The 18,051-nt window shown below is 42.3% G+C and overlaps 1 protein-coding gene across 1 annotated transcript; it reads left to right on the top strand.

Moving 5' to 3' along the window:
• The first annotated feature begins 470 nt into the window (after positions 1 to 470).
• Positions 471 to 17,465, top strand: LOC106805964 (DBH-like monooxygenase protein 1). The gene is given in 25 exon segments (XM_014807772.1): positions 471 to 551; positions 972 to 1,121; positions 1,254 to 1,427; positions 1,961 to 2,044; positions 2,248 to 2,430; positions 2,759 to 2,861; positions 3,150 to 3,319; positions 3,520 to 3,702; positions 3,995 to 4,054; positions 4,354 to 4,520; positions 4,967 to 5,129; positions 8,362 to 8,532; positions 8,534 to 8,562; positions 8,810 to 8,948; positions 10,643 to 10,792; positions 11,176 to 11,349; positions 12,247 to 12,330; positions 12,675 to 12,857; positions 13,197 to 13,299; positions 13,588 to 13,757; positions 13,960 to 14,142; positions 14,452 to 14,511; positions 14,877 to 15,043; positions 15,349 to 15,514; positions 17,382 to 17,465. Coding segments are annotated over 25 exon segments (3,324 nt in total). The 5' UTR covers positions 471 to 512; the 3' UTR covers positions 17,451 to 17,465.
• Positions 17,466 to 18,051: the final 586 nt, after the last annotated feature.

Genomic DNA, 18,051 nt, shown 5'->3' with positions numbered 1-18,051 from the left:
TGTGTGTGCGCGCGCGCGTGTATGTGTGCGCGCGCGCGTGTGTGTGTGTGTGTGCGCGCGTGTGTGACTGTGTGTGTGCATGCGTGCGTGCGCGCGCGCGTGTGTGTATGTCTGTGTTGGTACGTTTATGCATGCATGCGTGCGTAGAGCGCGTGCGAGTGTTTGTGCGTGTCTGTGATGACACAGCTATAGACATAGATCTTATAAGCCTTAGTATTAGTAGACGTGTTCATAAAAAATAAAAACGCAAAACTAGCTTCGGCGAAGAAGGTTGAACTGTTATTAGTAATCGGTACACATTTCTGTTTCTCTATACGTTTTTTACAAGCCTTACCTATGCAATATGAGTAATTCGATGCCATATAATTTTCACTGAATGAATCTGTAGAAAGAACATCTAATACACGCGCAGGTTCGACAGCACACACATAGTCTTTGAGATTCACGCGGAAACTACGGGATGGGTTGGTTTCGGCATCTCTCCTACAGGCGGGATGAAAGGTAGTGACATCATGACCGGCTGGGTAAAGAATGGCAACGTCTACCTTCAGGTAAATGCGAAACATAATTGCGCATGCGTGTGAGCGCCCGTGTTAACGTGCCCGTGTCTCTTTCTGTGGGCATAAGATTCATTGGAGGATTAGATTGAGGCGGTTGTAACGGTTTCGTTTCTGGAAGACAGGGACAATCACCGACGCAAGTACGACTAGTGGTAGTGCTATTTCTAGTGTTAGGGTTGGCGGATAATACAAAAGTTAGAGTTAGAGCGAATGATAGACCTATGGTTAAGGTTACCTAACCTACTCTAACCTATGGTTAGAGCATGGCTATAGGCATCACGTCATTCGATGGCAATGCAGATGTTAGGTCCCATCTCGCTCATCATAGAGGAAATAAACCACGCGTATTATATGTAGTAGGATACACGTAGACAGCTGTATAGATTAACTGCTCATCATTGTAAATTGTAGGATCGCAAGGCGTTTGATTACGTGCAACCATCGATAGACGCGAGTCAAGATTGGACATTGATATCTGGACAAGAAGTGAACGGTGTCACTATGCTGAAAGTCCGACGCGCCCTTGACACATGCGACGATGACGACGATAGCATCATTACGGTAGTCAGTTTACTAAGTATAAGCTAGCTAAATTATCTATTAAATTTATTTTGTGACTTCAAATCCAGAAGCGGAATTAGTTATCCATATTTTAATAATATCATTGACGTCATGAGTATCATCTGCCGACAGGATGGCACCATACGCGTGATCTGGGCGCTAAACCAAAATGATCCGTCAGCACCAGAGACTCTCATGTATCACGGAGCCACCAACAGGGGGCGCCGGAGTCTCCACTTGCTGTCTTACTACGTGGAATCGACGATTCCTCCAGATGCAGGCGCCTTTGACGTGACGATGGACAATGTAAGCGTTGTCCGTGTTACACAGAGTTACTTGATAACCGCTATACGAGTTCAACATAAAGCTGATTGTAACTTAACTTAATGCTAACAACGGGTGTGAAACTGATTTTGGAATAGGCCAATGTCGTTTATCAGCGTACTAATAACGTCGCAATCAGCCACATGGTCCCTTCAACGTCATCACAACGTCATCCGAACAGCACAACGTCATCAGCCACATGGCCCCTTACACTAAGGCGCCGCTGCGTAGGGCTGTAGACCTGAAGCTACTCATAAAACTGATTACCAGAATTGTACACGCCAGAAGTGAGCCAGCGTGAACGTCAATATATGAAGTTTACACTAGCCTATGTTTATTTCATGAGCCTTTTTTTGTTTGTGTGTTTTTTGTGTGTGTGTACGTACGCGTGTTTGTTCGTACGCGCGTGCCTGCGTGCGCACGGATGTGTCCTGTGCGTAAGTGGATATGGGTGTGCGTGCGCACGCGCAGACATGCGGGAATATGCGCAAATGTATAATTTATTATCTTTGCAGGTTCAGATTGAAAGCACTGACACAACCTACGCGTGCAAGTATATAAAATCGCCACCCCTCCAGACTAAGCACCATCTTGTTAGGGTGAGGGCGCTTGTTTGCGATATACACTTCTCGTGCGTACAACCGCAGGGTAGTGATGTGAATCATGTGATGTATAGTATTATGAAATAAAAGAAATGTAAAGTAAAATAATATGAAAAGAATCAGGATTGTATAATATAGACTATTTTTTCTATAACATACACTCAAGAGAGTTTGCTATAACGTGTCTTCTGCATACCTAGATGGAGGCTATAATCACACCAGACAACGAGGGAATTGTTCATCACATGCTTCTCTACGAATGTCCGCGATTCACGAATGAAGAAGTGAACGAAGTGGACGGCTATACGTTCAACTGTGGAGAGAACGCGGCAGAGAAGATGCCCTGCAAGCAGATCGTTGTCGGCTGGGTTATAGGTGGCGAGGTACTGATCTCATTGCTTCAACGCAACGTCTAATTAACCCATTAGCTACACAATAAACAAAACGACGTTTAACCCCACGGGCAGAATTTTTTTAGCAAAAAATAACGAAAAACCCTTTTCCTTTTAATTGTTCTAATGCGCACGGCAAAAATTGTGTAAATGATTACGAAAGCTACGAAGCGGAGCGACAATGCACGCGTCTGCGTAAAGATCAACGCTTAATTGCGAACACTCTAATTCAAACGTAAACCTCAATGAAAAATACGAAAAATATTATCGTCATGCGAACACCTTAACTCCCACATTGTACGTTCTATCTTTGCACTAGGTGTACGATTTTCCTAGTAAGGTTGGCTACCCGATCGGCGAACCTAACGGTGCAAACGTATATATTTTGGAGGTGCATTATGACAACCCAACTCTACTAAGAGGTACGCCACATGTAATTTTCCTTGATCCATTTACGGCTGCCTTAGTGGTCGCCATATAGGAGCTACAGTTCTTTAATACTGTTAATTTTATGTCCGTTTACATCGTTTTCTAAATATTTAAATAACTAGTCAAATAACCAACTGCCCTTTCCTCATTCGTTATCATAACGATTCTCACCACTACCACCCATTTAGTCCAGGCGCAATTTCTCTATTAGTGCGTTACCCCACCCGCCTTGATAACAACTGCGTACTCGGCCCAGGATCAATTTCCGTATTTCTGGACAGGAAAGAGAGATTCCTCAGGCATGCGTCTTTGGCTGACGTCAACGCTACGTCAGCATGACGCGGGCGAGCTGGAGATCGGGACCGAGGTGACAGCCTTCATGCAGATTCCGCCGCATTACGACACGCCGCTGACAATGCCTGGCTACTGCTTCCCGGCGTGCACACAGGATGTAGGTTTCTGACGCGAACTTCCGTGTATTGCTGCTTTTAATTTGGCTACCACCGATTTAAAATAAAACGTTTTAATTCATCCTGATCGATTTGTATCTGATGACGTTATGGCGATTATCGTTTATGTTATACGCTGATGCTGGTTGGCTCTATAGTGGCGTATCATTTACTTACAATGACATTTATTCTGCTTCTTCAGACTTTCCCACAAGATGGTATCAATGTGTTTGCAGTCTACCTGCATGCGCACTTAACAGCTAAAGCAATACGAGTTCTAATACTCCGCAAGGACGGCACAGTCGAACTGATGGCAGCAGACGAAAACTTCGACTTCAACTATCAATACAACAAATTCTTTAACAACGAAATCAAAATCATGCCGGTAGGTATTTACAGTGTGTGTGCGTCTACGTTCTAGCTGTCACTATAATTCGTTAGACGTGGTTATTATTTCCATGGAGTTTATCCTCAATTTATAGCTAATATCTACCCACTTGTTTACAGAATTGTTTGTCGTTTTACGATATCGACAAGATTATAATAGATCCACTAGATTAATGATACATTTTTTGTTTACTTCAATGATATTCTTTGCTTTCATGCGCCATTCGGTGCACTCGCCGTACGCGCATTATCCAGAGCTACGTTCATTAGATATCTGTATTTAAATCCAGGGAGATGGATTGATGGTGGAATGTGACTACGCGACGAAAGACAGGAAAGAATTTACTTTCGTGAGTATGGCAACTGCACATAGAATGACACGCGAAACATCATGAGAGTCATTGTCACTACTATATGATTCTTTATGGATTATGATGGTACTGATTATCATATGCTAATAATGTTTCGGCATGTAACATCCCTGTGCTTACTGATAAATACTAAATAATATAAGATGGTACAGCCACAGTCCAGGATTAGTGAGAGACACAGACATACGGCATAGTCAGACTGTCTCTGTATATTTCTATGGCCACGCTGTCAGTGGTTAAACGTAAAAGCATCGTGGCAAATATAAATCTTATTGTAGGGAGGGCTAGCTACGACGGATGAGATGTGTCTGGCAGAACTCTCGTACTACCCGAAGATACCACTGTCCTTATGTCAAAGCATCAGCGATCCCGACTGGTATCTAGAACAACTGGGTGCGGACGATTTTGGAGGCGAAAATGAAGAACAGAAATATCTCGATCCAATGTAAGCTTGGTGCATTCACAGAGAAGTATGACAAATGTAGATGCCATGCCGCATACCTGCCACGTACCTAGAGATTAGCTTAAAATCAAAAGTGATAGATGATATAGATATAATGTCTATATAATGTAAGCTAAGTACATTTATAGTTAAGTGTGAAAATTGTAGATGCTATAACGCATACCTGCCACGTACTTAGAGTAGCATAAAAATCAAAAGTGATATATGATATAGATATAATGTCAATATATTGAATGGGAAATCACAAATCGCGTATCATTGATCACTTAGGTCAAGGAAATTTATTGGCTATGACAGGCAGTCTATGAGAAATGTACCAGACATGAAACACCCTCTGAGATTTCACATAAGAGCCCCTAACAGTTGTAGATACACGCGGAGTGCGATTACATCTTTATGCGAATCAATTAATTGTGTATTACTTACAGAATAACTGGGCCCCAAGAAATTGCAAACAAACCAATGAAAGACCTCTTCAACGAATATTTTTCTGAGGATTACAAAAGTCAAGTCAAGAGGGACGCATACCAGAATTTCTTACGTTCTGCCAAAATCTACAATTCATGCCTGAAAAGCGATCAAACGTATTTGGTGAGTTCTTGTGAGGAAATGTGTCATTTCTATCTCTTCTGAATACTAAATCGAGTTCAAAGTCACTCAATCTAGTATTTTTTGTTTATTCTAGTAATCTACTAGTTATCTAACTCTTTTATTTTGATAAAACGAGAATAAATATTTTCTTCTACTCATATTGCATTTTAAATCTTGATTGAATTGAATTAAATTTAATTAATTGCGTTAATTGCATACTGTATATATATCACATATATATTTGCATATATGTCTTTATATATTTTCAGCGTCCCTGGCTCAAAATTTCTACGCCAACGTATCAGCAGCCATCCCAACCAAACCGTAATTGTAATGTCTAGGATTCTCACTATGGAGACATCCATAGAAAATGTTAAGGTATCGACTGTTGGACTGCCCTGACGAACAATAAACCTCATCATCTCATGAAGAATATTCTTAAGAGTCCAGGGGACAGCAACGAAGAAGAAGGAGAGAGTCTGACGAATGGTCCGCTCAATACTGCGGATATTGCAGTAGAAAAGAAGATAATTCAATTCAAGCATAGCAGAAACAAGCAAAAAATAAATTAAACAGGTAATTGAAAAATATATTGCGAAATCCGAGACGCATGACGTACATATGCTTAAATAATTTTCATTCCTGCAGATGGATCGATGAATTAAATTAAATTAACCTCTCTGTGTGTCTCATCTTTCCGCTAGCTGTTATTTGGAACTGACCGGCAGTATATAAATAGGTCGGAGTGAGCAACCCATGTATATACAAACCTTTACATGGGGTTGTTCAACTATTACAGGTCTGGTATAGGCATGCTTAGGCCCACTCGAAAATCCCTCGATAAACCAGTTTGGTGACGGGGTGGAATATGGTTTATTCTTTCAATTTTGAAGTACAAAAATCATCCACGAAAATAACATTCCTGACTTCCATGGTAGCTAGTGGAGCGATATAGGCCTAGTATATAATATGCGGTTGTGCATTAGTATTCATAAATATCTGATAAATTAATGAATGGTCAAAATTCTCATCTAATATTTATGAATGCTCAAATATATTTTTACGGGAGCTTAGACTGAATCAGTTAACAATAAACGTTGCAATTCTGGTTTAGAATGATCTCTTGTTGTATTTTTATGTTGGCTTGGTATACATGATCGTTTTTTATTAGACGAAGAATGTTCGTTTAGGTGAGCATATTCGAAAATATGGTCAAAGCCTTCAGGTGTATAATGTTGCTACACATTGATACACGTCTATTAATTTAAGCCTGTACATTGCACATTTTTCAGGATTGTGTTCGGCTGCGAAGTGCATGGTTGTGACTGGGGGAGTAATTTGAGAGAAGGTGTGCGAGCCACAATCAAAAATGTGCTAGCCGAACGTAGTAACTCTTTGTTACAGGCGTACAATCCCGTCTCACAACAAAGGTAGTATCGATGGTACCGCGCTAGGGCGGCTATACCCAATTCAGTAAATTTGAAAATAAATTCAAATTCTTTCCGTAGGTTGGTTGGTAATCATTTTTGTTGACAGAAAAATGGGCGTGACAAATGAGTTTCTTCAGCTCTAAACCATCCCGAGCGAAGACCGGATAGTCGGATCTGTAGATCAGGGATGAGGTAGGAGATCAACAGTCATACACGCGCGTGCACCCAGTACATCACGCGCACCCAGTGTGCTCATATACACCCATACACGCACACCAGGGTGCTCGCAACACGCACACACACACACACACACTCACACACGCACGCACGCACGCACGCACGCACGTTAACGATTAGCACGTCACGCCAACATACACGGCACACACGCACACTACGCACGCACTGCGCCACCGCACTGCTCACACACACATCACACGCACACGCACACGCACACGCACACGCCACCACGCACACGCCACACACACACACACACACACACACACACACACAATCACATACACACACATCCATATGCATACGCACGTACGCACGCACGCACGCGCGCACACAGCCAAACTTGAGATACACGAAGCAACTATTAACCCTGCATCGCATTCTAAGTGGCATGCTCTGGCTGCTATGATACGTGTTGGTGCGTAGCCTGCGTATATTAGACAGCACAGAGATTGCCATTTATTTCATTTAAAGAACTGGAAAGGCCAGGCTCAAACGGCGAACTTTGCTAAAGGTTAGAAACATATCGGGATTGTCTTAAAATATTTTAAAGCACTCTATATTACTCTATTACTCTATTAGAAATACAATATTCGATATATTGCAAAACGGATGTCACAAGCGAGCAAGTCTTTCCACACGGATTATCACGCCGTTTCTTCTGCGGGCGATAGCTTCCCGTGCTTTCTGCTGCATAAACTGCTATACTGGCAGCAATATTTATATGATGCTTCAACGAAACCCAGATAAGCTCGGGCGTCCGATTTCGTTGACACGCAGTTTCATCGTCACGCAGTTGACATAATGATTATGTCAACTGTGTGACGATGAAACTCATGATCACGATGAGTATAATCATCAATGATTATGATAATCATTGCCATCCTTTACGGTCGACAATTACCAGCTAGCAGTCATGCCAGTGATCCTAAGGCAGGATCCACATTACAGCTTTAATGCCCTTTAATTTCCATTATTTACATGAATTTGATTGGAAACATTCTGAACGAAATTTTTTAATATGTATACTTGAGCATTTGCTGAGCGCTCATGCACGATCCAGTTTCCCCCTCCAATATACTAGAGGTGATATTCACCCAGGCGACAGAATCATTTCTTTAATAAAAAGCGGCTCACACTAAGCACCGGGACGATGGGAATTAATGGTTTTGTTCGCCTCTCTTTAACATAAAACATAACACTTCACGTAGCGTGTCCAGGTCTAGGTAAGACTGCTCGTTCGAAACATGTTCGAAACGACGCGAAGGAGGAATTTCGCATGCACGAATAGGTGTTTTTAAGGTATAGTGGTTCAAAGGGAGAAAATCATTGTTATAAATCTTATAGGATACGAGGATACGAGAGCCTACCGCGTCCTTCACATGTTTGTGTACAATGACGGTAACCCATTGTAAACCTGGTGTGGATTTGATAGCTCTGCTCACAATACAAACACATGGTAGATCCATCCTTTCACCCTGACCCACATAGAAACAAGTTCTGCTCATCCGCTGACTATAAGCTCCATGATACCAGGAGAACGCTAGTCACCGCTGACGCGCGCTCAGGACCGCACATCAGTGTTTCTTGACACGTTCAGTTACGATATGAAGCTGGTGATCGTCTGCACGGTTGTCGTCGGTGTGCTGCTGCTGGATGCCAGCTCGGCGCTGCAGACGTCTGAGAACTTCCCGCAGTCAGCGCTGCTAGACCCAGAGGGAAGGGTGACCTTATACTGGAAGTAATTATACCCATTACTTGCTACATATGTGAGTGTGTGCAGGCGTCCGCGCGCGCGTGCGTGCGTGCGTGCGTGTTCGTGTGCGTGTGCGTGCGCGTGTGTGCACGTGTTCGCTAATTTCGAAATACTGGTAACCAGAATTGTATCAATAAAAGATTATTATTGATAAATAGGACGTGTAAAATGTACGGGCTTAGTTACGGATCAATCTTTTAAAATTGCCACAAGAATTTTACTGAATGAATCTGTAGAAAGAACATCTAATACACGCGCAGGTTCGACAGCACACACATAGTCTTTGAAATTCACGCGGAAACTACGGGATGGGTTGGTTTCGGCATCTCTCCTACAGGCGGGATGAAAGGTAGTGACATCGCGACCGGCTGGGTAAAGAATGGCAACGTCTACCTTCAGGTAAATGCGAAAGATAATTGCGCGTGCGTGTGAGCGCCCGTGTTAACGTGCCCGTGTCTCTTTCTGTGGGCATAATAAGATTCATTCAGGTAAATGAAGTGGAACAGTGAGTACGTAAGTGCCAACACATGGTCTGTGTAAGTTTTAATATCAGCAGCCGCTTGGTGTACGTGCGAATATTATATTATTGCACTGCGCGAGCCACCGGCTTCTTGAATAGCTTATCTCTGGGCTTACTCGATTTTACAGTTCGATACTCACAGACCAGCATGCACCGACTTGGTTAATTTCGATGGAAATGGGTTTGCTACCCCTCGCTATGGCTATTGTTATCATGACGACCACTTTCGAGTTGTTATGGGTTAGCAATTCAGAACGAAAAATAATTTGAGTAGTCAGCAAACGCTCACATGGATAAGACTAGACCAGTCTTGTCTGGTTTGTCCCCGTGTGCCATTGCAGAAGATTCTCAGTAATTAGCCAACAAACTCGGAGCGGGCGTTTAAACCTTTACAGCAAGAACATTTTTCATTGACACGTCTTGCACACATTTGTTCGATTTCAATCCTAATGCTTTAGCCTGGTTATAGCGAATATAACCGTACTAGCAGGACACCCGGCGTTGCCGGGAAATAAAGCGCTCAGTTGGTGACCACTTGGTTGAAAGAGAAATACCCAAAAAATATCTATCTATGTATCTATGTATATATGTATATATATGTATCTATGTATCTATGTATCTATGTATATCTATGTATCTATGTATCTATCTATCTATCTATCTATCTTTCTATCGATCAATCAATCGATCGATTGATCAATCGATCAATCTATCTAGTTATGTACTAGTAAGTCTGGAACGTGGATTAGCAATCCCTCTGCGCGAAAAATTACACCAGGGCAAGTAGTGCATCTATATATTTTAATGACTGTAACAATTGCATAGTGCTGCCAAAATTCTTTCATAAAAAATGATGGTAGATGGCGCTGATGGTGGTAAGAAGACCCAGTTTTTTTGGTCCACAAACTGTTTGTGGTGGTTAAGGAATTTTTTGGTCCACAAACTGTTTGTGGTGACTAAGAAATTTTTGGGTCCACGAACTGTTTGTGGTGGCTAAGAAATTTTTGGGTCCACAAACTGTTTGTGGTGGCTAAGAAATTTTTTGATCTGCAAACTGTTTGTGGTGGCTAAATATTCTTTGTTCCAAAAACTGTTTGTGGTGTCTAAGAATTTCTTGGTCCACAAACTGTTTGTGGTGGCTAAGAATTTTTTGGGTCCACAAACTGTTTGTGGTTGCTAAGAATTTATTTGGTCCACAAACAAAAGATTCCCCCAGGTGGGACTCGAACCCAAAACGCCCGGTTTAGGAGACCGATGGCTCATCCATTTGACCACTGGGGCATTATGCGTAGAAAGCATCATTCAGTCATCCGAGATGTTAAGCTGTAGGCACCGCCATCTATTGACGAATGGCAAATTCGTAATTTTTTTTCAATGTTTAACTTTTTAACTTTTAAAAATTTTTGTTTTAGCCAGAACCAACCTCCGAGACGTGCTGATTCTGAAAATATCTTCAGTTTTCCTCTAGGCTGCGTAGTTTTCTAGTTATAAGAGTACACACAAACTCAACAACTTTATATATATAGAAACCAGATGAGAAGTTCCTACTCGCCCGTACTTTAAAAAATTGTAGGATCGCAAGGCGCGTGATTATATACAACCATCAATAGACGCGAGTCAGGATTGGACATTGATATCTGGACAGGAAGTGAACGGTGTCACTATGCTGAAAGTCCGACGCGCCCTTGACACATGCGACGATGACGACGACAGCATCATTACGGTAGTCGGTTTACTAAATTAGACTGGTGCAATATACTTCATACAAGCACACTGATTACTAGTTAATGTCATGATAGATTTTAGTTGGAAGATGACAACTTGAGGAAAACCCAACTACCCACTTGTGCTAAGTGTCGCCTTCATTGATTGTTTAGCAAAACAAAATTTGCGTTGAAGTTAACTGAGACGTAAAGGCATTGTTTGGCCTCCCTGCCCCTTTGTTACTTGAGCTGCTACCTCCATGACCGTAGTCGCTGTCTTAATAAATAAATAACTTATGCCATGGCATCAAGTGTTAAATACATTTTCATACCAATCAGCGAAAGTACAGTTTCTATGCATTCTATTAATATCATTCAAGTTATGCACATCGTCTGCTGACAGGACGGCACCATACGCGTGATCTGGGCGCTGAACCAAAATGACCCGTCAGCACCAGAGGACCTCGCGTATCACGGAGCCACCAACAGGGGGCGCCGGAGTCTCCACTTGCTGTCTTACTACGTTGAATCGACGATTCCTCCAGATGCAAGCTCCTTTGACGTGACGATGGACAATGTAAGCATTGTCCGTGTTACACAGAGTTAGGCCCTACTTGATAACCGCTATACGAGTTCAATATAAAGTTGCCTGTAACCAGACCCTGCATGTACACCCTAGAATTAAATCTTAGAAGGCTTAGAAATTAAGTTCTAGTGGCATTATTGGTATCTTCTGCTAACAAAGAAGAAATGTCAACAACTGATGTTGAAAAACCATGGTATATGTCACAATGTTGCTAGCATCCAACTCTAGCGCCCTGCACCGTAGGCCTGTGATACAGTGACGGAGAAATATAACCAAACTCAATTCACAATAGTCTCTACATTAGAAAATTGAGAACATAATATTATATGCGTGCTACAACAGCGCCATGATTTCTAACATTGGTGTTACATATGTAGCCAGGATTTTTTAACAGGGGAGGGCCAAAAACAGCGAACTGCGCAAAACAGTGGATGACTTAATATTTTAATGGTTCCTCCGCTTCCCTCTCCACACCCTATTCTCCCCCGCCTCTCAGCTCTGCAATCTTTGTTTTGGGCGCCATGTAAAAAGGCGACATTTGTGTTCGTTGTTTCCTGCTTCCTTAATTGATATGTAACTGTTCAGTGGCGGATCCAGGATTACGAGGAGGGGGTGAAACACTGGGGGTATGAGAGTCCTACCCCAGAAATTTTTTTAAATGTAGATCGCAGGAGATGGTACTTGAGGCACTTTTGAGTACATGTACAGCCTTCATTCTGACTACGACGATTCTCTTTTTAGTAGAACAATTCTTTTTTTCCTTTTTTTTAACTTTCGGATCAACAAGGGGGCCATGGCCCCCTTTGGCCCCCCTAACTACGCCACTGATTTCTAATGATTTGGGTGAGCCTTGGTGTATAGCCTCTACCAAAGGTATGATTTCTACAGGTGCGGATTAGGAATTCAGATACAACCTACAGGTGCAAGTATATAAAAACACCATCCCTCAGCGGAAAGCATCATATGATAAGGGTAAGATTATTTGCTCGTAGTGTGAAGTTTTCCACTTTTTTGGCTCTTGCTGCGCACGCACGCACGCACGCACGCACGCACGCACGCACGCACGCACACACACACACACACACACACACACATCACAGAAGTAGAAGAGGAGAGCAGAAGAAGAGAGAGAGAGAGAGAGAGAGAGAGAGAGAGGAGAGGAGAGAGAGAGAGAGACAGAGGAGGAGAGAGAGAGAGAGAGAGAGAGCGAAAAGGAGCAAGAGCGAGGGGGATAGATAAAGCAATATAACAAATATATATTATAAATTTTATCAATTTCTCGATATTATACAAATTTAAAACCACCACATGCGTAGATGGAGGCTATAATCACACCAGGTAACGAGGGAATTGTTCACCACATGCTTCTCTACGAATGTCCGCGATTCACGAATCGCGAAGCTAACGAAGTGGACGACATTACGTTCAACTGCGGAGAGAACTCAGCAGAGAAGATGCCCTGCACTCAGATCGTTGTCGGCTGGGCTATAGGTGGCGAGGTACTGATCTCATGACTTTATACATAATCAGTTCGTTTCATCGTTCAAAAAAGATCCATACGCACAGAAACGAAACGAAACCGCTACGGTACATTCTTGTAGATTGCATAAGCCCATCTAAGGGACCCCGACCCAGTGCAATTGCCAATTGTTTATTTTATATGAATAGGGTTTCTTTTATACGTACTAATATTAAGACCAAAAGATCAGGACGAGTGAGAATATATAGAGAACTCGCTAAATCAAACGTATGCCTTAATGAAAAATACGAAAAATATTATCGTCATGCGAACACCGACTGCATTAACGCCCACATTGCACGTTCTATCTTTGCACTAGGTGTACGATTTTCCTAGTAATGTTGGCTACCCGATCGGCGAACCTAACGGTGCAAACGTATATATTTTGGAAGTTCATTACGACAACCCAACCCTGCTAAGAGGTACGCCACATGTAATATTCCTTGATCCATTTACGGCTGCCTTAGTGGTCGCCATATAGGAGCTACAGTTCTTTAATACTGTTAATTTTATGTCCGTTTACATCGTTTTCTAAATATTTAAATAACTAGTCAAATAACCAACTGCCCTTTCCTCATTCGTTATCATAACGATTCTCACCACTACCACCCATTTAGTCCAGGCGCAATTTCTCTATTAGAGCGTTACCCTACCCGCCTTGATAACAACTGCGTACTCGGCCCAGGATCAATTTCCGTATTTCTGGACAGGAAAGAGAGATTCCTCAGGCATGCGTCTATGGCTGACGTCAACGCTGCGTCAGCATGACGCGGGCGAGCTGGAGATCGGGAACGAGGTGACAGCCTTCATGCAGATTCCGCCGCATTACGACACGCCCCTGACAATGCCTGGCTACTGCTTCCCGGCGTGCACAGAGGATGTAGGTTTCTGACGCGAACTTCCGTGTATTGCTGCTTTTAATTTGGCTACCACCGATTTAAAATAAAACGTTTTAATTCATCCTGATCGATTTGTGTCTGATGACGTTATGGCGATTATCGTTTATGTTATACGCTGATGCTGGTTGGCTCTATAGTGGCGTTACATTTACTTATAATGATGATATTATTCCATTTCTACAGGCTTTCCCACAAGATGGTATCAACGTGTTTGCAGTCTACCTGCATGCGCACTTAACAGCTAAAGCAATACGAGTTCTAATACTCCGCAAGGACGGCACAGTCGAACTGATGGCAGCAGACGAAAACTTCGACTTCAACTATCAATACAACAAATTCTTTGACAACGAAGTCAAAATCATGCCGGTAGGTATTTACAGTGTGTGTGCGTCTACGTTCTAACTGTCATTCCTATCTTATGTGGGTGAATATTGCGCTCATTACTCCCTCAATTTACATTCAATATTGAGTATATTTGTGTATACACACAATCATTTACATAATTATACGTTTTACCTAATGGTGATATCACGAGTGAATAAAATTGTTTTTTTTTTCACTCCTGGTGATGGCGATATCATTTACGTCTTTGCATTCATACGCTGTTCGGTGTCCTCGCAGTATCTCACACATTACCCAAGGCTACTTGCAAAAGATACTGGTATTTAATTTCAGGGCGACGGCTTGATGGTGGAATGTGACTATGAGACGAAAGACAGACAAGATTTCACGTTCGTGAGTACTACATAGCGAGACAAACGACGTACATACATACAGAATTATTTTCAATGCTGAGGATGATGCAGAATATAACATCGCGTTTTTACTGCAAAGGCAATGAAGTCCTACACTATGTTTGTCTAATGTTCCTAATGATCAACCGGTCGCTGTGTCGCTTGGGCACACGTGGCCAGGGGTGGCACTAGAGAATATAATTCGATCCCCGACGGAGGAAGGACAACGAGTGAGGGCAGCTGCGGATATAGGCCCTATATGTAAAACTGAGAGTCAAAATTTCTTTCCAAATTTTAAGGTTTAAAATAGTACCACCTATTATGCGGACGGTGGTTATATCACTGTCGAATAAACTATTTTTGTAGGGAGGTCTAGCTACGACAGACGAAATGTGTTTGGTGGAACTGTCGTACTACCCAAAGATACCGCTGGCTTTATGCCTGAGCTCCAGTGATCCAGACTGGTATCTGGAACAGCTCGGTGCGAACAATTTTGGTGGTGCCAACGAAGAACGAAAATATCTCAATCCAATGTAAGTAGGATACATTCATAGCGTCGTATTAGACGGTAGCGTTGATGCCACACGCTGAGCTAGGGCAATACTGTAAGCAAAACATGAACACTAGTATCAAATAATTGACGAATTAATACACATTGGCGAATAGAGTGAATTGGGAAATACGTAGAATGTTACGCGCATCATATGTATCTAATATCATGTATTCAACGACAATAGATTAGCTATAAGTCATTATGATAAGTAATCTTAAACTTATGGAGATACAAGGAACATGGTAGTACCTTTGTAACGTCGATTAATTTATATTGGCTTTGCAGAATAACTGGACCTCGAGCTCTAGCTAACCAGCCAATGAAGAGCCTATTCAATGAATATTACTCTGAGGAATACAAGAAAAAAGGGAAGAGGGACGAATACCAAACCTTCCTGCGTTCTGCCAAGATGTACAATGCATGTCTAAAGAGTGATTATTCGGAATATTCGGTGAGTGCATATGCGGCCATTTCTTTCATCATCCAATAGACCTAAAATCGTGAAATCCGCACAGGGCATCTAGATGGAAAGCTCCCGTGTCCACAGCGCACCATACACAATAGTCAGTGCAGCACAGGGAACTTCGGGCCAATTTATATATTATGTTTTTTGTCTGTCTGTCTCTCTGCCTGCCTGCCTGTCTGTCTGTCCGCTTTTTCTCATACGTTTCACGCTCAAACAGAGGTGAGTAGACACATGAAACCTTTATTTCATCACTTAAAGAATTCCAACGAAAGTGGGCTAGAATTTTTAAGCCGCCTCGTACCTTCAATTTGATAACCGCAAACCGCAGTGTAACATAGTGAAATGCAGCTTTGCACGCTGCTGCTGCTACCGATCTAACCATAATTTTCGGTTTCCTTCTGTCACTATCGCTTTGCTTCCATATAGAGAGGCACGTTCTCCGCACTGGTATGGAGATAACGCCGTACAAACGCAATTCACATTGCCTAAATAAAGCATGCAGAAAATAAAATGAACTCGTCCAACTACACGCGTGCACACACACGCGAGCGCACACACACGCGTGCACCCACACAAGATCGCACACAACCATAAACACACACACACACATACACACAAACACACACACACACGCACGCACGCACGCACACACACACACACACACACACACACACACACACACACACACACACACACACACACAGGCACACATGTGCGCGCGCGCACACACACACCGTGACAGACGCACGCACGCACACACAAAAGGGGGAGGAGTGAGTGAGAGGGAGAAAGTGTATGCGTGTGAGAGAGAGACCGCGCAATACCTACTAGTCTTACTAGAAAATAAGTAACCCTCCCCCCCCCCCCGGGAAACGCTGACTACTTTCATATATATATATATATACTAGCGGGATACCCGGCGTTGCCCGGGGAAATCAGTGGCGTTACTCATATCAGTTGGTGACCGCTTGGCTGAAAGGAAAATACCCCAAAAAATCTAACTATCTATCTATCCATGCATCCATCCATGCATCCATCCATCCATCCCATTCCATGCCATCCCATCCCATCGCACTGCATCGCATCCCATATCCCATCCCATCCCATCGCATCCCATGCCATCCCATGACATGCCATGCCATCCCATCCCACCCCATCCCATCCCATCGCATGCCATGCCATGCCATGCCATGCCATGCCATGCCATCCCATCCCAAACAGTAAAAAATAATAAGAATCAAAATAAAAAACATTAAAAATAAAAAATAAAAAGTAAAAAATAAAAAATAATACTAACTAACAGGAGCGTATAATGACAAATATATATGTCAAATGACAAATATATTTGTCATTATACGCTCCTGATACTAAAGAGGTAGGTAAAGGGGAAAAAAGGAAAAAAGGGGAAAATAAGTTCCCCAGCTGGGACTCGAACCCAGAATCCCGGTGTAGGAGACGGATGTTCTAGCGATTAGGCCACTGCGCCGTTCAGGGTATACAGAATGGATTCACACGTACGTGATGTTAATCTGTACGCACCGCCATCTATTGATGAATAGAATTTTTATCAATTTTTAACTTTTTTAAATTTTTGTTTCAGCCAGAACCACTTCCCAGACATGCTGATTCTGAAAATATTTTTGGTTTTCCTCTAGGTTGCGGAGTTCTCTAGTTATCCGAGTTCGGACTAATTCGGCTGAACAACTTTATATATATAGATAAACATATATATATATTCATTATTTGTTGTTTACACGTATGAACAGACTGATATTGATATATTATGCACATTTTATAACACAATTACGATTGATAGATCATTAGCGATACATCTATGTGTATTTGTACACAGCAAACCTGGATCAAGATTACTACGCCTACCTATCAGCTGCCGTCACAGCCAGGTCGAAACTGCATGTAATGGCAGATCACGCTCTTCTCGTAACTAGGAGGCAGGTCTAAGGAGTGCTGAAAAGTCAACACAGGCCTCGACTGATGGACGGCGCCAAGAAATCTCGAGACTTATGAAGTACATATAACCAGAATAACCTGATATAACTAAACCTTTTTCAATTTACTGTAATGATATCGATATGAAAAATGAACCTATCTGTAATGGTTTTTGTGTTCCTAATTAATTTCCATTATATTTGGGTGTGGTTTTTTATTATTTAAAAAAAATATATATTTTAGAATAATACTGTACAAACATACTAAAAAATTAACAATTTGCGTGATATCAATGTATTATTAGCTCTTGATGATATGTTGGTTTAGGCATATGATATAAATTAGGATTTAGCTTATATGGCCGAATTTCAAATATGTAGTAACAAGTGCCGCAGAGCGACAGCGCTCACCTGACGGCAGGTGTTCTGATGCTAAACTCACTGGCAAACGAATCAAGAGCAGCCTCCCATCGCTGCGTTCGCTCTCCCTCGTTGTCCCTCTTATTCTTTCTCTTTCGCTCTCTCTCTCCCTCTCTCTCTCGCTCGATCACACACTCTCTCTCTCTCTCTCTC

This window comes from Priapulus caudatus, unplaced genomic scaffold, assembly GCF_000485595.1.
Source record: "Priapulus caudatus unplaced genomic scaffold, Priapulus_caudatus-5.0.1 Scaffold135, whole genome shotgun sequence".
Lineage (NCBI taxonomy): Eukaryota > Metazoa > Priapulida > Priapulimorpha > Priapulimorphida > Priapulidae > Priapulus > Priapulus caudatus.
Note: the sequence above shows the minus strand (reverse complement) of the source record. Positions and strands in the feature narration are given on the sequence as shown.